Genomic DNA, 22,361 nt, shown 5'->3' with positions numbered 1-22,361 from the left:
GATCACAAGTGCACTGCCCATATCAAATGCAAAAAATGGAGCTCATAAAGTCAGAGACAAACAAAGCTGAGACAACTGAGAAAAAAACCATCTTGGATGGATGGCCTAACATGAAGCAGGACTGCTCACCTGATGTTTCTGAACTGCAGGCTGGAACTATCATGGTTGAATACATCATCCACAAAGGAAGCAAAATCCTTATCCCGAAGAGTCTGAGAAAAGAGATGCTAAAAAGGATCCATGGAGGACATCTCGGAATCAAAAAGTGTAAGAAAAGAGCATGAGAGGTGATGTACTGGCCAAGAATCAACAATGATATAAGTGAAGTGCCAAACTGTACAATATGCCAGAAATATCAAGCAAGCATTCCTGCAGAACCACTAAAGCCACACCCAGCACCATATAGACCTTACCAGAAGGTAAGCGGTGACCTATTCAAATGTCAAGGGAAGGACTATCTTTACTCCCTGTATCCAGAGGTGTGTAAACTGAACACCACCACTGTAGATACTGTAATAACAGGTGTGAAAGCCATATTCTCCAGACAAGGTCTTCACAGACAATGGACCTCAGGTTTGCAATTTAAGGATCTAACAGTTTGCCACAGAATGGGACTTTGTACACCACATCAAGTCCTAATTTCCATAGTCCAATGGTCTAGTGGAAAAATCAGTCATACAGTGAAAAGACTGATGAACAAGACAAAAGATAGTGGAACAGACTTCTACCAGAGCATGCTAGTATACGCTGCTCGCGTGTGGTACATCATCAGCACAGCTCCTTATGGGTCGTAGGCTAAGATCAAACTTACCCATTCAAGAGAACCTCCTAAAAACAAAAGAGGGGGAGAAAGTGAGGAAGTTCAAAGAACTGCAGAAAGAAAAGCAAAAGTATTACTTTGACTGAGGAACAATAAAACCTCCTGGAACTCTACACTGGTGACCAAGTAAGGCTAAAAGACAAAATGACTTATGAACTCAGAAGGGAAATGTCCTTAGTGAAGTTCAACCAAGATCATACATCATTCAGATGAACATGCTGTTCTGTGAAGAAATCATTAAGATCTTCAAATGGGACCAGCCACAGTAGATGGAAAGACACATACTGTTGAACAACCTGAATGCACAGCTGAGAAGACATCATCTGAGGCAACAACTCAGATTCAAGGACAATCAATCAGGAGATCGTCCAGACAGGTGAATTCTTCTAAGAGACTCATTGAGCAAATTTGAAGACTCCTGTTATAGAATGAAGTAGTGCTATCTTATTCACTCTTCAAGTTTTAGTGTATGTAAATGTGAACACAGAAAACAAGTTTAAAAAATGTTAACAATGTTGATAATAATTAAAATGTAAGTTCTTGGTGTTAAAAGTTAAAATTGCAGAGTTATACAAAGAAAACGTGTTAGTTAAAAATAAGCTACTTTTGCTTTAAGAAAGGGAGATGTAATGATAGTGATCATGGTTGCAATGCAACTAGCAATGCCTTACTGTTTGATTAGACTTGGCTGCCAGCAGGGGGATGACACACAGAGTATGTGAGATCAGTATTGGAGACTTGCAGCCTCATGGTCTGCCTCATGGTGCTGTTTACAACAACTTTAAAGTAAAGAACCTTTTCCTTCATCCATGTGTTGTCTAAGAACTCACACATACAAATACAAGTTGAAACATCATCCATCTTGTTTGAATGACATTACTTATTTTCGTACTATGTCTGCTGTCAGCGGCCTTACTTGGATATTTAACTGAGCCTGTCAAATAAATACTATGGTGACAGAGCAGGTCAGACATTGGTCATTCCATTGTTAGTGACTTGCTTTCTAGCTCCTAATGCTCATTTTGTAACTGATAAGGCATATGTCAATTGTGTGGTGAAATATTTTTAAACTTACCATTTTACTTGCTCTGAATTGTGAAACTTTAGTGGCAAGGATGAAGAGGTTCGCAGCTACCAAATTCACTATGATAGCTTACTGATCTCAACCACCCAGTTATATCGTGTGAATTGTAATTTGGAAGTAGAATTAACTGAAGTGAAAGTTAATTTGTCTTGGATTCCGCTTTGCCATCCTGAGTAAGCATGTTTGCCTGTCATTGTGTTTGGCATTTGGCATGGAGTGCTGTTTTAGGGAAGCAGGACATTCTTGAAAGAGGATGTTGCAATAACTAGAAAAGTGAAATGTAAGATGAGGTGTTGTACATATTTATAAATACATGATTTGATGGTATTTGTGGAAGACATTACTTCAAGAAAAAAAGTCAAAGGGTCAACAAAGAAAACAACAATGTTATTTCCAGAGACTGTCCAAAATTATTACTTTTTTTGATCCTCTCCAGTATGTTCTATACCAAATGCTTGGTGAGAGAATGTTCCTGCAATTGATCTACTCCTGAGTCTCTGTAATTAAGCTGATGATTAGGAAATGCATATTAATCACCAAGTCCATCATACTAGCTCAATTTTCTTGGGAGGGAAATGCGAGGTAGAGTGATGCACATCAGGAAGTTTATGTCCATTTCATCCAATGAAAGTCGGTCAGTTTTGCTAACATGCCTAGTTTAGAGTTTACATGTTGTGGATCCTTTCAGATATTTAACCCTGAATGCCAACATTTTGAGATATTGCCGTTTTGCTTCTAAAATGTACTTTGGTTTTAGTTTTTTTTAAATAACTGCTTCGTTTAAGGTCAGAAGCAGTAATTAAAATTAGACATTTATTTAGAAATTCATGAATATTCACAATTTTTTTTCACGTTTTGGAGACCAGTGGGATGGATGGGTCTTCAGTGATCTTCTGCTGGGCGAGAATGGAACATTTTCATGTGCTTTCAACACCACCACCCTCCCCTCCCATTCTCTACCCCAACATCACCACAATCAGGTGTTGGGTCAAGCCAAGCAGAACTGGGAGCAATGACCAGATTCACTGACTGAGGCTGGCTGCCAACCACTCCTCCCACAGCTGTTTCTCTGATCTTCTGCTGCACACTGTTTTCGTTAATTTCCAACTTGCAAACTGTTCCGGTTACAAGCAGTTCTCAGCAACAGAGCCCTGAAGTAACTTCTTGAACAGCATAATATTTGCTCATGTACGTATTTATGCATTCTGCAAAGTCAAACATTTCAACATGTTGGTATCAGATTGGTTATCAGCCCATTGTGGACTTATTTTAACTGAATTGTATGTAAAGAAGCCAATTTAAAATCTTTGTCAATTGACAAAAAAACAAGTTTTGTATTATTCCCTATGCCAGACTCTCTCTTAACTTCCCAGTTGTAGCAAGGTCATCCCAGCTGTTAATTTTTGATGGACACTTAAGAATGTAGGAGTACTAACTTAATTGTGGATTATGAAAAAATCTGTTATGGTGAATTTATTTTTATCTGAAATACTGAACTTCTGAAATGAAGTTGCACGATTGTTTATGTTTTTAGTGTATTAAGAATTATCTGTGGTGTATAATTTGAAAGTTCAGATAACTTTCAGGTGACATAAGTTGGCTCGTTATTTGATGGGAATCTCCTTGCACCTTGATCATTTCTCTTTCATCAATTCAGCTGCGGAGTGCCACATCTGATTGCCATTAGCGAATTGAGTAGCTACAGCTGGTTACAGTTTAAAATGTGAACAGAATAAAATAGTTCTTCTTTCAAGATTGTATGATTGGGAGCTTTGTAATGTCCAGTTAAAGGATGCTTCTTCCTTAAGATGAAGAGAAGACCTTTAAAAGCACAAGTCACTACTGACTGTTGCTAGTTAACAAAAACATGAACCTACCCCCAAGGAAAATATAACTTTGTAACTACTTCAGGAAGAAAGTTGCCTTACAGTGAGACTTGATCCTTCGACCATTATGTCCAGGAGTCTGGGATAAATTCTTAAAAGGGTACATTAAAAATCAACAGCTGGAAAGGCCCTGCTACCTCTTGAGAGGTTAAAAGAGAGAGTCTGACTTTGGGAATAATACAAAACTTGAATTTTGTCCATTGACAAAGATTTTAAATTGGCTTCTTTACATGTAATTCAGTTGAATAGAGTCCACATTGCACTGATAACTAATCTGATACCAACACATTTTAATGCTTGGTTTTGCAGAGTGCACAAATATGTACATCAGCAAATATTAGGGTGTACAAGAAGTTACTACAGGATTCCGTTCCTGAGAACTGTTTGTAACCGGAACCATTTGTATGTTGAAAATGAACAAAAACAGTATGTGGCAGATGATCACAGAAACAGCTGTGGGAGGTGGCTGGTTGCCAGCCTCAGTGATTTAGTGAGTGAGTCTGCCCATGGTTCCCAGCTCTGCTTGGCATACACCCAACTCCTGATTGTTACCATTTTGGGGGAGAGGGGATGCATGTAGAAATGTCCTGTTTCCATCCAGCAGTAGTCCATGCATCCCACTGGCCTCCCAAATGCTTGTTTGTGTGTAGGTTGGACGTTCATAACCCAGGGAGGACCTGCACTCCATTGCTGGTACAACGTCAGTTAGTTCTTTAGAAATAAACAAAGTTAATCTTAAAAAAAAATTCAGTTTTCACATACAGTTTGAAGAATTTGATGGGGTTTAGTTTTATGGATACTGTAATGCCTTAGGCATTGAAGAACACTGGGCCATATGAACAGGTAAAGCTAAGTCTGGCTTTGTTCTCAGCATCATTAATATACTAGGAACAATTGCATAGTGTTTGGAAACCTTGGAGTACAATTCTTTCCTTAGTTCCTTCTTGTGCAGTTGTGTGAATACAACTGCTGAGACTTGTCTGGTAATCCAACTATCATTTTTAACTGAATTAAAAACACAATGACGGAGAAACTCAGCAGGTCAAACAGTGTACTTTATATAGCAAAGTTAAAAATACATGACCAACATTTTGGGTTTGAGTCCTTCATCAAAGTATTCATCAACCATTTGAGCTGAGATTGGTTCTGGGGAATAACACTGACATTCATGCTCTGTAGACTTCAAACTCTGCATACTTCAAATGGGAATTTTATAGGTAGCAAAGATTTGGGCAAAAAAAAACGTACCCTTAGCTCTAGACATGAAAGTCCTCTCTCTTATTCACAGCCACTCCCACAACAGGTCATTCTTATTCCAATTGCAATACTGTCAAAAGCCTCACCATGGTCATTTCAAAAAAGAGATCATGGCCTCAACATTTTAGGGCATTAGGGCAAAGCAAGATAGACTGGTACTTTTCCTGAATCTTGCATATATTTGTGTTTGGCCCTCACCCCAACCAGTTCTGAAAAGGAATTTTTGATGTTTTGGGTTGTAACCTTTAATCATTTCCTTCCCACCCTTCCACATTGATGCTACTCGACTCTCTGTGTTGCTCCATTCTGTCCAGATTAATTATCCTTAACATTCCCTATAGTTCTTGTGGTGTAGGCTTATGTTAAAATCTTTATTGTGATAAAGAACAGTTTAACAAGTTAACCTTGTACTGTACAACTTGCTCCCTAGCCAGTCGCAAAATTTCAGGATGTAGTGAGAATTAGTTTATTGTCATATACATTGTACAATGTACATGTGTATTGAAATTAGGTACTTCATAAAAAAAGTACAACTACAGTAATGTACATTAAATTTAAAATAGAATCTAATATAAGACCTAGACAAAAAGCATTCGGTTTTCAAAGTGCAAGAAAAAGTGCTGTTCCATTAATGCAGCTAGTCTCTTTGTGGTGTCTGAGCAGTCTATGTTTGGTGCCATGTGGGAGTTTCAAGAGCCTTATAACTGATGTAAAGTGTTCTTGAACGTTGAGGTGGTGGTCTTCAGGCTTCGGTACCTCCTGCCCAATGTATCCATGAGAAGAGATTGTGATCAGGTCGATGGGAATCCTTTATGATGTCGGCTACCTTCTTGAGGCACCGCCTCACATAGATGGTCTTCAGAGGATGGATGGACTTACAACAGTGAAAGCATTGGCATGATGAATCGCTCCTTGCTGCAGTTTCAGAATGGTTCCAGAAAGAAATCTGGTTCTTTGTGAAGAGAGATGATCAACAAAAGGGCTCATTACTTGTTTTTGGGCTATTCTTGTACATTAGGGTTAGGGTTATGTATATATTTGTCCATAAACTAGTTATCTGTTTGTTCATTTCTTGTTTGGACCAGAAATGTGTTCAGTTTGTAAATGAAATCAAAACCTTACAATAACTAATTGTACATTTTCTGGTGTTCGAGTTGTAGTTAGGTATTTGACAGAATAGAGTAACACAAGATGATGGAGGAGTTCGGCGGGTCAGGGGCAGCATCCATCAAAAGCAATCATGATTAAGGGTGTTCAGCCTGAAATGTGGACCTGAATGCTGAATTCCTCCAGCATTTTGTGTTACTCCAGTTTTCCAGCATCTGCAAACTTCTTGTTTAGCCCCATTTTATTGTTTGATTTGTTTTCCTTCTTTCAGCTGCTGAAATTTGTCCCTGAAAAGAGTGATATTGATTTATTAGAAGAGCACAAACATGAAACTGAGCGCATGGCCAAAGCAGACCGGTTCCTGTATGAAATGAGCAGGCGAGTACAGCAGAGAGAGCACTGGGGTGAGCTCCCTGACCAAAAGGTTTTGGTGCTGCAGCCCTTTACATGTGCTGAACTGCATGCCGTCAAGATGCATGTTTTTGTTTGTGAATTCCTCTTGCAGGATGGTTCCATCAGGATTGAATTATCCAGAGAGGAAAGTGAACTGTCAGAGAAGTTCATGGAACCTGCTGACTTGGTTTTGAAGACGTGCCAAACGAAGGAACTGACCAAAGATTTGGCGTGTTAAAACAATTGTTTCCTTCATACAAGCCAAAACTTCTTGAAATATTTTAAATGCAAAAAAGGACTTTTTCATCCTCATTTTTTTTTGATAACAAGTTATAACTTCAAACGTCCATGAATCCCAACAACATGCAGATTTTTATAAACCAAGTTCTTAGATGGGTTGCTGTGCCGTAATTTGATCAATGCTTAGGACATCACCTTTGATTTTTTTTTAAAAAAAGGTGTTTAATCTGTAGTTTAAAAACAGTTAATGAATGGAGTTAATTAATCTAACATGACTGCAGAGATGAAGCTACATTAATATTATAGGTGTTAACATGTCATCACGAGATGCACGATTCTATTCAAATGGTTTGAATGGAATACTTACAGCTATTAGGAACTTTGAACAAAATTGCTGATAAATTCTGCTTATATAATTCTACTTTCTTTTTACCAGAATTCCACACTATCAACAGAGATTACAATCCCTGTACTTTAAGAAGAAATTTGCAGAAAGAGTAGCAGAAGTTAAACCCAAAGTTGAAGGTACAAGTTTTCTCATCAGGCTGGCTCGTTATTCATTGCCTTTTAGCCTAGATAGCATTTGTAATGTTCGCCTCAAAAATTTACCATGGAAAGCTGTTGGACTCTTCAGTGCTGCTTGCAACTTCTATTCCATCGTTTTATATTTTGTCTAGCTCCATGCTATTATTGTACTGCACCCTGAGAGATTAACAACATGCCATTGTTCTCATTTCCAATGCCTAAAATTAAAGTCAGTGCCATTCAAGTACTAATTATTCAACTACTATCCTGGATATTTTGAGTTGGTGTTTGTTATCTGGAATCAATTTTCTGATGTGATTTTTTACTATAAACTCAGCTTGGTTAAAATTCATAACATTTTTACTTAATTTGTCCTTGTGAAAAATATTGGCAGAAGTAATAAGAGCATGAAAATGTACGCTCTACTTATGTGATAGCAGCATATTTTTTTTTATTACGTAGCTTTGAAGTAAGTCCCAAGTAATTTAAACAAATTTGAATAAGATTTTGTGAGCCCGTTTCATTCAAGGGCACCAGTCTTATATTTAAGGGCATGTTGCACGCCTGGAATGTGAAATACTCAGAAACAAAATTTTTATTTGGGATGTATTGAACAAAATAGGAGCAAGTATGAAGCCTGTTCTGATTAAAAAGGATAGCTGGGAAAATTTCTGCATCAAAGAAAATAACTTAGCTGAAAATGTTAATGGGGAATAAATCTTAATAAATTTGTAATTTTATGTTTTTTTTAATGATTTAATTCACCAAGTTTTAAGTTTATTTCAATTATCATGCATGGTATCTTGGAAGAAATTTGGTATACAACTATGTGAGCCAATCTGAGTTAACCTTTGTGATTTGTTCTTTATCTTCCAGCTATTCGCTTGAGTTCCAAGGAGGTTCTCCAAAGCAAAAATCTGAAGCAGCTGTTGGAGGTGGTTTTGGCTTTTGGAAATTACATGAACAAGGGTCAAAGAGGCAATGCTAATGGTTTCAAACTCTCTAGTCTGAACAAGATTGCAGATACCAAGTCTAGTATTGAGAAGTAAGACAATATCAACCTTTTATGTTTTAAATTAGATGTTGCTGTGACTTTGTCAGTTTTGGGGCGAGTGTTGCTCCTTCTTCCCTTCATTAAAGTGCAATCAAAGATATTTCTCAGTCTCTTACACTTGTTGACCATAGAGGCCATTATGGAAACTGAACTTGAAGTGGGAGTGTCCACACAATCCTCAGAAATCAGGGAAATAATGCCCCTTTGGCCGTGAATGTGGGAAATGTACCTTTAATTTGTTAAGTAACTTTTTCTTTGGAATTTTAGTCAGCTTTCAATTGTTCAAGCCTGTTGTATCACTCTGTTAGATTATAACTGATCTGTACTTTGTCTACCTGCCATTGCCTCAAAGTTATTCTCTTGACTAACAATCTACTGATCTTCATCTTGAAAAATGCATTTGGCCCAACTTACCCAAGAATTGTTATTTACCATTGAGTGGGAGGGGAAAAAAAGCATGTTGGCAAAGTTCATCCCTACCAAGCCTAGCACTTTTTTTGATTAAATCCTTGTGTTTTGAACTTAACCAAAAGGTGATTTCTCTATTGATCCTGCTAAATCCTTTGAACACTTTCAATATCCTAATTTGATCACAACTTGAAATAAAACAAAGATACAACCTACAATTTATGTAACAACTTCAAAACACACTCTTTAATCACTGGTAAAATTTTGGTAAAACTCTTGTACCCACTCCAAGCCAATAGATTTGCTGTTAACATCACTATCCAAACCAATCCAGATGACGTCAGAATGAGATTTTGAACCATTTCCCCAGGATGATATTTTTCTACTTGTACACAAATTTTTTAATGATGTATATTTCTGGACATTGAAATTTCCTCACCCATAGCATCTAGTCCTTCACTTAAAAAAAAATGTTTTTCTTTAATATTAATATAAAATTTCTGACCTTGCAGATGTCCATATTGAACCACTCTTGCCGTAACTTGCTTTTTGTAATTCCTGTTCTTAAATTGTTAAGGTGCACCTCTTTTTTTCATGCCTAAAACTTCAAATGTATATTAATCTCACAGATGCAATTTTTGTTTAACCTTACCCTCTCACCTGCTTAGTTTTCATGGGCTTCTAGTGATTTTTTGCATGGTTCGGGAACTGGTTTAAAGTTAAAAGTTGGATTTTGAGAACTCTGACGATGACAAATGATTGCAGGGAGGAGTGTGGCTGATGCTTAACTGTTTGCTTAATATCTTCAGTGCTGATTTGGAAGATTTGAAGAAATATATTGCCTATTTTGACTCCTTAGTTGTGTAAACAGAAAAAGCTGGGAACAATCAACTGGTCAGGCAGCAACTGTGAAAAGAGTATCAGGGTTATTTTCTCAGGGCAAAGACCCTTTGTCAGAACTGTAGATCCCAAATTACTGATTTGACTTTGCATTGTAGATTTTTATAGTTTGCACTTTTGATTAAAAACAATTAATAGTTTTATTTTTGTTCAAGGAGTATTACTCTTTTGCACTATTTGATTACAATTTTGGAGAAGAAATATCCAAAAGTGGTGAACATCCATGACGATTTGCAGAGTGTTCCTAATGCAGCCAAAGTAAAGTAAGTTCTCTGGACTTGCAAGATTAAATAGCCAAATTCATTGATGATTTTACTATCTCTTTTATGGTGGAACAGTGAATGGGATTTAGTAATTCTCTTCAGTGCTGACCATGTACATAACAGACTGCTAAAATGGAATTATAGTTGGTATAGTGAAGATAATTTTAGTCTGGAAAAGATGAATGATAAAAATCATCCACAATTAGGTAGTAAATGACTTTGAGGTGATGTTTCTTTAGCATAGCCTCTGCCCTTGTAATTGTAAAACAGGAGCAGGATTATGCCATCTGGCCTGTCAAGCTTCCTCTGCCACTTAGTAATGTCCTGGCTGATCTAGCTCTGGACTTGATTCCCATTATCCACCTGTTCCCCTGATGCTTAATTCCCCTATTCTTAAAAATATATATCCATGAAGAAAGGGTGCTTCTACTGCTTCATTGGGTAGAGAATTCCCCAATTTTCTACTCTCTTGGAGAAGCAACTTCTCTTCTACCTCCCTCTCCCCAGTTATGTTCCCTAGTTGTAGTCTCACCAGCCAGTGGAAACCACTTCCCTCCTGGTATCTTATCTGTTTTTTTCAAAGCTTCTATAAGATCTCAACGTCATTCTAAACCACATTGAATGTAGTCCAATATTACTCAAGTTTAATCCCCTCATTTCTGGGATCAACCTGGTGAACCTCCTCTATGATCTGTCTCCAAAGCCATTATATTCTATTTTAAGTAAGGATACCTGAATTGCACACAACACTCCAGGCCCCCTCTGACCCCATGCACAACAAGGACGGAGTTCCCCCTTGTCTTCATTTAGCACCCCACCAGCTCTGCATGCAACATATCTGAAGACTCCTCTAAGTATTGATCTGCCATTTCTGTGGGATGCCCTGTGATCCCACCACCAGACACATCTTCTCTCTCTGCCTTCCATGTGTGCCTCCCTCATCTACTCCCTTTCCCTCAATTGCCCGCCCCCCTCCCCTGCCACAATAAATGCTACAGTTGCACCCATTCCTCCTCCCTCACCAGCATTCGGAATTCTAAACAGTCCTTCCAAGTGAAGGAAGATGCCACTTATGAATCTGCAGGGATTATCCAGTGTTCCCGTTGTGGGCTCCTCTCCAATTGGGAGATCGCTTCGTTGAGCACTTTCACTCTGTCCACAGCAATAGGGGGTATATTTCAGTGGCAACCCATTTTAATTCCCATTCTCTCCAACCAGGTAGCATTAACATCGACATCCACAACTTTAGACCCACCCCTCACTCCCCTAGCCCTATATCTCCTTTCCTCTAGCTCTGTTTCTCTCTCTCTCTCTCTCTCTCTATCTCTCTCTCTCTCTCCCATTCCCTTTCTCCTTTCCCTTAAGTTCTGCATTCACTGAGCCACATCCCTCCCCCAATCAATTCTCACGATTCCTCTCCTGTTCTCCCATCCATGGCCATTTTGCTCATACCTTGAATAAGAGCTCAGGTCCGAAACATTTGTTATATATCTTCCTCTGCTGCAAGACCTGCTGAGTTCCTCCAGCATTTTAATGATGTTACTCACCTGTACCCTGTACAATTGCAGCAGAATCTTCCTGTTGTTAATTTCAATCCCCCTCTACATCCCCTTTGCCTTCCTGATTACCTGCTGCACCTGCAAAACTAATCTACTGCAATTCACGTATAAGCATTCCTTTGTCTCTCTGCACAATGGCATCCTGCAATTTTTCAACCACTTAAATACTAGTCAGGTTGTACTATTTTTCCTTCCAAAATAGATGACCTCACATTTCCCTACATTGTACTCCATCAGCCAGATCCTTGACCCTCTCACTTACATTATCTCTATCTCTGCAGTTTCTGTGGCCTCTGCACAATTTGCTTTTCCACTCAATTTTTCTGGCAGCAGCAAATTTAGATATACTACACTTAGTCCCTTCTTCAAATCATTTATTTATATTTGGAACAGTCATGGGCCCTGCAGACTCCATCCACTAAGTATTAATTCCCAATCAGTGAAACATTAATTTATCCTAACTCTCTGCCTTCTATTGGTTAAACAATCCTCCATCCATGTATCCTTGTCATATGCAGAGGTCATTTGTGTGGCCTTGTGGAAATCCAAGCACAACATCCACCTGCTTCTCTCTATGCTCTGCACCCATTAAATCCTCATTGAACAGTATCTTAGCTAAATATGACCTGCCCTTCCAGAATGCATGCTGCATCTGCTTGATGGTTCTCCAGAAGAACCATAGAACGTGTACTGCACAGAAAACAGGCCATTCAATCCTTCTTGTCTGTGCTGGCTAATAAAACTACCCAGTCTCACTGACCTGCCTTTATTCCATAACCCTCTAGACCTCTCCTATCCATGTATTTATCCAATTTATTTTTAAAACTCAAGGCTGAATCTGCAATCACTACATCAGATGGCAGCTCATTCTACACTCTTACCACTCTCCGAGTAGAAAAACTTACCCCTAATGTTCCCCTTGTACCTCTCCCCTTTCAGCCTAAGGCTTTGACCTCTTGTATTTATCTCCCCCAATCTAAGTAGAAACATCCTACTCACATCTGCTTTGTCTATACCTCTCATATTCTTATAAACCTCTTATCCTTCTTTGTTCCAAGGAGTATAGTCCTAACCTGTTTAATCTTTCCTGGTAACTCAATACATGAAGACCCGGCAACATCTTAGTAAATCTTTGCCATCTTTCAATCTTATTGATATCTTTCCTGCTGCTGGACGACCAGAACTGCACACAAGATTCAAAGGTGGTCTCACCAATGACTTGAATAGCTTCAACATAACATTCAAACTTTTATATTTAATACTTTGATTTATAATGGCTAAAATGCCAAATGCTTTCTTTAGAACCCTTTCCACATGCGACACCACCTTCAGGGAACAATGTATATATAATTTCCAGATCTCTTTGCTCCTCCGCACTCCTCAATGGCCTACCATTTACTGTGCATGTCCTACCCTGATTTGCTCTTTCAAAGTGCAACACCTCACACTTCTCTACATTAAATTCCATCAGGTATTTAACTGGGCCAATTGCTTCTTAAATTATAGCTTCAAACATTTATCTGACTATGAATGTCAAACAAACTGGTCTTTAGTCACTTTTTTTAAAAAAAAGTGACATTACATTTGTTGTCTCCTAATCTGCTGGGACCTGCCCAGAATCCAGAGAATTTTGATAAAGTAACACAAATAGATCTGCAAGAAGTTCTGCCATTTAGGATCAGGGGACCTATCTAAATTGAAAGCCAGCACCACCCTTTTAGTGAATAGAGATTGTTATGTGGAGGTGCTGTCAAGGAAGTCTCTTGCTGCATTACAGCCTGTGGATGGTGGACACTTCACCTATAATGCTCTAGTAATGTTCATGGTGGATGTTGGCTCTATTCTGCTTGGTGCAGATCCGGAATTGATATCTGAAATTGACTTAGACAAAAAAGATTTGTTACATGAGAATCCTTAAGGGCACAGAAATTCGAGGTGAGGAGGGGTGAAGACTGAAATAAAGTGCATCTCAGATCACTAACTTGAGGCATTTGGACTAAATCTCGTTCAGAGCCAATTTGCACTCCCTCACAGACTGATATTCTGAATGTTCACTAGTCAGTTAATGGTCATTTAAGAAATTAAAGTGATGTTAAGATGACATGTTAAACATGTTTGTTTATTGATACATAGTCCTGATGAGGATGTTTCAGAAAGTTAACAAAAAGTTCAATTCTAGAGTTGGAAAAGCAAAATTTAAAAAAATTTTAAAGTTCAGTTTAAGATTTCCAGTTGAAGGATGTTTATATTGTGCACATTGACAGAGATGTGTGGTGTTTTGTTTGCAGTTTAATAGAGTTAGAAAAGGAATTTGGTAGCCTGAGAAGTGGTCTGAAGTCTGTGGAGAGTGTAAGTATTCCCAATATTGTGTTTCTTTTTTAGAATGTTTTCTTTATTATGATATATTTACGGAAGCCAGGGTGGGAAGTCTTCACATTCATTAGTATTAACCCATTTCCCATCACATTCATTTGTATTAACCCATTTTCCTTCACATTAGGCGTATTTCCTTCCTCCACTGAAAATGCCTTTTCCTTTCCATATTGTCCACTTGAATTTACATTGGAGCAGTCCAATTTTTTTTCTATTCAATGTGTCTTTCTAAGAAGACTTTTGCAATGAATCCAGATTTTGTATATTTGTACAAACCATTTCTTGAATAATACAATGCTATGCTAATATCTAGAGGGGACCAATATTGTATGTGATCAGCATTTCACTTGCAGGAAACACATTTTGCTGGTGGCTTTGTGTTTTTATTTAGCTTTCCTGTATAATTCAATTGTTACAGGCATTTAAAAAGAGGGAAGCAAGGGACACCATGACAAGTCTTTAGAATTTCTTAGTACATGCGTCCTGTATAACCATATTATTTGGAATTGTCATAAACCCTGAGCTGAGTTGCATTACAATTGGTTAACTAATTAAGATCTTTGATAAGTTTAGAGAGGTGAGCATAAACATACTTTGTTAGAATCCTGCTTTAGCACGATCTTGATTCCTATTCATTGTTTGGATTTGAAACACTACCAGTGGTGGTGTTTATTTTAAAGAAGTAAGGGATTTAATTTATGACATGAACACAAAGCTAATTGTGCTGGTGTCTGTGACTGCATGTCCGTACAAATGGAGTGAGTGCAGAAAATAGACAAAAAAATTGATAATAAAAGAGCCGCGGTGAGATCATGGACTACTTAAGTTTGCTTTTCCCTTTGGAAACCGGGTAAGGAAGCACAAAAGAACTGAGGAAGTGGAAACGTCTTTTTGCTGTGACAACCCAGTGATTACATACCATTCTCTTACTTTTTTGTAACGCTGCTGCGTTTGTTTGATGATGATTTCTTCAAGAGGTTGAAGGAGGGGTGAAGGGAGTTGAGGTTGCACCGTTTAAAAATGACATGGAAGTCTTCGTTGACCGAAGTCAGAATTCTCCCCCTCCCCTGGTAGGACAGGTTTGAGGAGATGAATGGCTTTCTTCTTACGACTTAGGTTTTCTCCATTGAGATAAACACCCAATGTTCGTGAGGAGAGGGAAAAATGTTTTGACAATTTATCTTTAAAGATTATCAGAAGCGAAGATATTTTTCTTTTTTTTTCTTAGGAGCTGGAATACCAAAAGTCACAACCTGTGCAGTCCGGTGACAAGTTTTCTTCTGTAGTGAGTCAGTTCATTGCAGTTGCAAGTTTTAGCTTCTCTGATGTGGATGATCATCTATCGGAAGCTAAAGATCTGGTAAATATCACCAAATATCACCAAAATGTCAAAATTGTTGGAATTGTCTTCCCTGTATTTGAGTTTTATTGATGGGGGTAGGGCATTCTGTGGATTATTTGTGTGAGTGGCTTCCTGTTAATGGTCTTCATTGGCATGGCTCCTACATGTGAAGATTCTTTGTCTCCTGATCAAATGTTGACTGCTGTTCCAACGATCAAAGAGCAGGAGTCAGAGATGCTTCCAAACATTTTTGTCTTCTTGTATTCTGAACTGGATCTATGCTGCACTGCTATTTTAGTTGGTTAGTTTGAGAGTTGCACTAATGTCAGGAATGCTGCTTTTCCTGGACGGTCCACTTCGGGCGAAAGAAATGTCACCAAGTCAAGCTCTGTCTCAATTCAGTCAAGGAATTCCCGTATAAAATCAACAGAGATGCTTAAAAGTAACCTTTTCTCATTTAAATTCCACCTCCTCTGTCCTTGCTGATAAATTCAGAAATTGTTAGGTTGAAGTTTGCTTCCTGTATGTGTGTTTTAAATATTTATTTGTCATTGGCTTTTTGCTATAAATTTTGATCTGTTTGTTTGGATCTATGACTTGCCTTTGAGCAACATTTCATCTTTATTCAATATCCAAATGAAGATATTCCAAACAGAATTTTTTTTCAGTAATGAATTGTTTTGACCACCTGGCAGTTTCTGTGGTCATGGGTGCTTTATTCAAGTGATTAACTACTTGCCTGGTTCCTGTGCTCAATAAAGTAAATGTATTTACCTCAACCTATATTAAAAAAAAATGTACAGGTGGAATTAATAGTGAAACAGTATGAATACATCAAAGGACTTAACAAATGAAAATTTTACCAATAAAATCTTTACAACAGTTTTATGATCAAAATTAAAGTGTTCACTACTGCCTATAATTTTTTTAAACCACTTTTGACTAAGTTGAGCAGCAGCAGTGGGAAACTGAATGATACTCAGAAGAGATTCGATGGGGTTGAGAAACAAAGCTGAAATCAGAAACAGAATTCTTGCCCTTCTTTTCATCACACTTAAACTTGGCATCTAAGTCTTTTGTTGACAATTCTTTGTGTGCGACATTGTTGTATAGGCTCTGGTCAAACTAGAGTTTTCTGCAACATTACAATTTAAAAATGATGTGTGTGCAAGTTCTTATTGGATGGAGATTCAGGGCTGTGCCAACAACTGTTTGATGCAGTCATGGCATGGTTTCAATGTGTTGTGGATGAGGTATTTCACGGAAAGTACATGGGCCCAATGAAACATTGGATAATTGAACCTGACTTCAGAGTAGAACTGGGAGATGTATGAGATTGACAGGAAATCCCAGCAGAAGCTAGCAAATAACATGATTTCTTAGTCATGGTGTTTTGCAAACTTTTCAATTTTTCCAATTTTGATGATTTACTTTTGTTATTTTTAGAATAGGTTGGCATTTTATGCTTGGGAAAGTGTTTCCGATCTCATGCTGACACTGAACTACATATGAGAATAAATTTGGGGAACAGTTTTTTTTTAATCTATTGAAAAACTCATTTTTATTGCTGAGTTTTTAAAATTTGTATATTGATCTGTCAACCTATTTCTGTTTCTCTCTTCTCCAACAAACCAGTTTAATAAAGCTGTCAAGTACTTTGGAGAAGAAACTGGCAAAATACAGCCTGATGAATTCTTTGGAATTTTTGATCAGTTTCTCCAAGCTTTTGCAGAGGCCAAACAGGAAAATGAGAACATGAGGAAGAAAAAGGAGGAAGAAGAACGAAGAGCTAAAATGGAAGCACAGGTCAGATGGAGTAATTGGTTCCTCTTCTTCCCCCCCAACCCCCAACCCCCACCACAAAAAAAATCAAGAAAACTTCAGTGTGCATTCTTTGGTATATTATCAAATGGTAGCCACTTCCAAGGAGATTAATTTTTGGAAGGTGATAGCAGGAATGATTAATTATTTCAAGTCCCACATATAAACCTTAAATTCTGAGCTATTCTGGATGTTATCTCTTTATTAACAAAACAATTCTTGCAGTAATGATGTTAACATAACCGACTCCATTTAAAAATGTTTGGATTTGAATACAATATATATATTTAAATCTGATGGAGATTTTGTAGCTTTCTAACAAAAAATTACTGTTCATTCTTGATTTGTTTTACCAAATGCATGATGTAGTTGCAATGGTATCTTAGAATTGTCATTGATGAGTTGAACAAAGTCCTTGGGAAGATGGAAAAATTGATGAGTATCTTCAATGTTCCCAATCACACGAATGCTTGATAGCAGGTCAACATCTGTGCCATGGGCATAAATCTGACAGAAACTGCAGAATTCATCTAATGGAGGGACCAAGTAGTCATCCCTGACTTTCCTTGAACATATTTGAATATAGATGGTGATTTTATCCATCAATGGAAGATGCTTGATGATGTCAGCACAGGTGGAACGATTAGTGTAGTAGGGATATGGTGCTAGCGACCAGGCACTGGCTGTTAAGAGTTTGTACGTTCTCCCCATATTGCTCCAGTTTTCTCCCACTGTTCAAAATGTACCAGGGTTCTTGGTCAATTGGGTGATACCAGCTTGAGGGCCGAAAGAATCTGTTACCGTGCTGTATGTCTTTTTTTAAAAAAATGAATGAATTAATCAACGTGGATTAATTCCATTCCAGCAGGAAGTTTGTTGGAGACCAAGTAGAACATTACTTTGGGCAAAATGGAGAGAAGTGTTGGCTGTTGATACAGACCTCCTTGAAAGTAATTTGCACTGAGAGGGAGTCTGTTGCAAACTTGTTAGTTGAGATCAGGACTTCCAATTCTACCAGCCACCAAATTTCAGGAACTATTTCATTCATCTACTGATAATCATCAGTTGTCCATGCCACACAAGATTGACATGTCTAAATTATTAAAAGTAACACACCATTGGCCACAGGCATGAACTTGCACCCTATTCATTGAATGAGGCATTGACTAGAGTTATAGATTAGACATAATGTATGGAGCTCATATGATAGAAGTAGAAGCAGATCACATTTTGTCACTGAAATTTAAATTGTGATAAATACCAGTATCAAGGCAGCAAAATTCAGAGCAGTACAGCACTTTGACAGAACTCTATGATGTATTTAATGCATCAGTGGCAATGTGTGATTGCTTATTTTGTATTTATTTATTGCTTTTTATGTTAAATACCCAAAAATAGTTTTGTGGAGTAATATCATAATATATATATTCCAAGATTTTGTCAAATATTTTGCATAACTAAAGTTGACAACAAGAGATCCTTAACTGCCTATAATAAAGGTATCCATTGAAATACCAGGAAAACACAAATAATTAGTGTTAATTACTGTACTGACATGGACATTAATAACTAAAACGTGTTCAAGAAATAATACCCTTCCACTTGCTGCTATTTCCTGAACTGGTAGGAGAAGACTTTTGAGAGTTCAGCTGTGATATTTTCAAAATTCTATCTTATTTGCAATATTGTTTGATTAAAAACAAACTTTGGCTATCTTGACATGGATGTTTTCCATCCGTTGCAAATTAGATTTTTGAAGACCAAATGCTTGAAGGCAGATGTTGAACAAGTGAATTTTATAGTTTTAGGATCATTTGTATGTGGTAAATGATTAATTCAGTCATATTGTTCACATCTGTTCATGTCTTGGCACATTGTGTCAGTTGTATTTTTTTTCTTAGCTTACACATGTTACATTTATAAATTTCCTGTTTTAAAACTGGCATAAGTTTTGAAAGCTATAAATGAAGGTTTAGAGAGAGAGAAAAACTTTGGTGTATGTAAAATCAAATGAGTATCTGATCAAATGTGCATTAGATAGAAGAGTTATTTATTTGTTTGGCTATTAAATATTTGTGATTTTAATTTAATGTGTTTTTCAGTCATTTCCTACCACCAGATACATTTATGAAACTGTGCATTGGTTCTATTTGTTTTGCCATGGGATTGGTAATGGGTGATTTAGATACTTTAGGTATTGATGTTCCTGGTTAGATATTTACTTCAAATGGAAACTGCATCTTCCGGGGCAATGGTTCAAGTCTTCTGTTCTTTTCTCTGCTCTCTTCAGTGATACTTTCAGTATTTTTGTTTTGCTTTAAAGAAGTTGTGGCTTGGCTTTGAATTCTACAAATTGTCCCATGTTCATATATAATGTATGGAAAATGGTCTGTCTTCTCAGATTGAATGAGTTGGCAGCTTTCATAAGGTTCTTTTTTTTTAAAACCTTAGCTCAAAGAACAAAGGGAAAGAGAGCGAAAAGCAAGAAAGGCAAAAGAAGGTGGTGAGGAGGGAGGAGAATTTGATGACCTGGTTTCAGCTCTGCGTTCTGGAGAAGTTTTTGACAAAGATTTCAAGCTGAAGCGCAGCCGGAAACGCGTCGCCAGCCAAGTGACAGATGGGAGTCGAGAGCGACCAGCCACGAAGCTCAACTATTAAACTAGCCCCAGGAGTACAGAGTTTATGGGTGTGCAGATTATGCGTAACTATCCTGTTGAGATCATATTCACCAATTATCCTGCCTACTGGCTCTATAGTAGTTGCTGCTCTTCACAGCAGGCTTCTATTCCTCTTTGTAGCTGGGTTTTGCATGCACCACGGTTAATGAGAACTTTGTTTTACGTGGTGCTGAAGTACAGGAAACATTGGAGCCTTCCTAGGATATGTACAACTGATGTGTACAACTAGGTGTCTGTGATTTTGTAAAATATATCCTTCCACAAATGCTGTACTAAGTAAGCATTGCAACCCAACGTTTCCATTCAAGATACCTAATGGATTAAAGGTGGTGCTGATGCATTAAGAAGATGTGTGGAACTGATGATTATTTGGATGTGACTGAAGTGAATAAAGCATGCTGGAAAGACAGTATTGACTTAAGTAAGTGGAGTTTAGGAGGAAGAGTTTAAGTGTATGTATTACCGAAGACCCTCAAACGTCTGTGGCTTTTGATCTGGTTCCAAGGAATTAGTAGCATCCCTTGATCATTTATAAAACAACTCCTAGTTGGGAAATATTTTATTTTAAACATTTTCTCAAAATATTTTCTTGACGGAAAACAAATACAGTTATCTTGGTGATATTCAGATCTCCTTTGTTTTTATATAAAGCATTCCATAATTAATGGGGATGAAAATAAGAGTTCTCGAACGAGGCAATGAAATATTTAACCTTTATTCTTGCTGCTGGCAGCTCTACAGCAGGACCATAACCAGACACAAAATATAGTTGAAGTAATTCTTTTCGGTTATATTGGTGGAGGAGGGGGTGGGAGGGAAGGATGGATGGTGTGGAGTGTTGACGAAAAGAAAAAGAGATTTAAAAACTTCTGTACTTGAAACTTGAATAACAAATGACACTCATTGTCTTTCTGACTAACTGGCAATTACAGTCTGAAAATAGTTATTGTAGATGGACTGTGTGAATAATTAGAGACAATTGAAATCTCCAGCCTCTGTATTTGGGCCTATTTGGAAAGTGGTTTCAAATATTATATATATTCAAGTACTGTAGCAAATACTTCAAATTTTCTAGCCAAATTGTAAGGCATTAATTGGTAGCAACTGATGAGCCTTTTTTTTTCACTGTACAGTGATTTACTCCTTTTACCAAAGTGCCTGCAAACAGGTTTGTGTTTATGAATAGGGCTCATTCTAAGTTTTGTTATACAGGCTCTGATATTTTCTTTTAAAATTGTGTGGACACTGTACAGTTTAAACTATTGGCTGGGGGAAATAAGTGTTCTGATTGGTCCTGTAAAGAGTGAGAACACTTTAAAAGCATAGGTTTGATGGTGTGTGTGTGTGTGTGTGTGTGTGTGTGTGTGTGTGTGTGTGTGTGTGTGTGTGTGTGTGTGTGTGTGTGTGTGTGTGTGTGTGTGTGTGTGTGTGTGTGTCCTTCCTATCAAACTTTCATACATCATTTTACTTCCTCTTCAGAATGGAAGTGTGAAAGCAGTTCCATGTGCCACTGTTATAAGAATGTTTTAGATTGGTGCTGGTTCAGGTGAAACTCATTTGTTTCTTGGGTTTATTTGACAAATATTTTCAACAATGCCAAAAATGGTTCTAATATTTGTAAACCAGAATGTACATTATGGATCTCATTTGTTTGGTAATTTTAGTGGGATGTCATTTTAAACAAATGTGAGCAGTCGTAAATGCCGTGTACCTTTCTGACTTGTAAAATCCATAATTGTAAAATGCAATAAAGAAATGTAGCTGAACAATTGTTTTCTGCATTGTGTTGAGAAGTAATGGTTTGAGGTGCAGCTGTCACTAAATCCCCCACATTTTCGGTGCTGACGTGTTGTGACTGCTAAATAGCACAAAAATGCACAATACAATCTGGATGTGTTGTTGATGTGGATTAATAAGAAATGAAGAATTTTGTTAAATGAGACCTGAAATTGTGGGTACAAGTCCATGTGAGTGCAGTTTTGTTTGATGTAAAAACAGTCTTTGAGGTTGAATCAAGATTTTGTCACCTTGATTTTATGCAGTACCTTAATGTTGAAATGCTTCCCTGTTGGAAAAACTCCGTAATGACATGTGAGTTGTTTTGACTTTTGTCAATGTCCTACTCAGATTTGCAAATATCAAAAAATTATAATATAAATTTTAATATAAAATTCTGAGCAAGTTTTAGTGATCAATTTCTATTAATGATTTTGTGACATACGATTAAAGTACATTTTGAAGTTTATTGACCAGTTTAAACAGTTATTTCTATATCCCAGAGACAAGTCCATAGTTTTACGTAATAGAAAGACAAACGTTAACTACATTCCTTTCAGTTATCTATGTGACACAGTTTGTCCAATAGCAGAGCGAGTTCCTGTTTTCTGGTGGAATTAGAGGAATCATCCTGTCTTTCTTCAGAATGGAGCTACATCAGTTCTTGATGGGGGCACAAATTACATCATTAAAAAGTAAGTAAATAAAATATTGGCTAGCTGTTAAGTAAGAATTTTATGACTATTAAACAGAAAATATGCATAACTGTATGATGAATTATTGACCACACTCCTATCTTTATTGATGGGATGGTGGTAGAGAAGGGTAGTTTGTTCAAGATCCTGGGAATTCACATATTTGAGGACCTCTCCTGG

General features: G+C 37.4%; 1 protein-coding gene across 12 annotated transcripts in view; it reads left to right on the top strand.

The window, feature by feature from the left end:
* Window positions 1-21,955, top strand: part of daam1a (dishevelled associated activator of morphogenesis 1a) — a 146,065-nt gene extending 124,110 nt beyond the window's left edge. For 11 of the 12 annotated variants that reach the window (XM_069916879.1, XM_069916873.1, XM_069916872.1 and 8 more), the window contains 8 exons: window positions 6,426-6,532; window positions 7,224-7,312; window positions 8,189-8,357; window positions 9,830-9,937; window positions 13,785-13,845; window positions 15,098-15,229; window positions 16,847-17,017; window positions 19,484-21,955. In XM_069916879.1, coding sequence (XP_069772980.1) covers window positions 6,426-6,532; window positions 7,224-7,312; window positions 8,189-8,357; window positions 9,830-9,937; window positions 13,785-13,845; window positions 15,098-15,229; window positions 16,847-17,017; window positions 19,484-19,690 — 1,044 coding nt within the window. In that variant the 3' untranslated portion in view covers window positions 19,691-21,955. Of the gene's footprint in view, window positions 1-6,425; window positions 6,533-7,223; window positions 7,313-8,188; window positions 8,358-9,829; window positions 9,938-13,784; window positions 13,846-15,097; window positions 15,230-16,846; window positions 17,022-19,483 lie in introns of those variants that run through there. The other variant, XR_011351326.1, reaches the window with a different exon arrangement.
* Window positions 21,956-22,361: the final 406 nt, after the last annotated feature.

This window comes from Narcine bancroftii, chromosome 2 (genome assembly GCF_036971445.1).
Source record: "Narcine bancroftii isolate sNarBan1 chromosome 2, sNarBan1.hap1, whole genome shotgun sequence".
NCBI lineage: Eukaryota > Metazoa > Chordata > Chondrichthyes > Torpediniformes > Narcinidae > Narcine > Narcine bancroftii.
The sequence above is the reverse complement of the archived record's forward strand: the minus strand, read 5'-3'. Positions and strand labels throughout refer to the sequence as shown.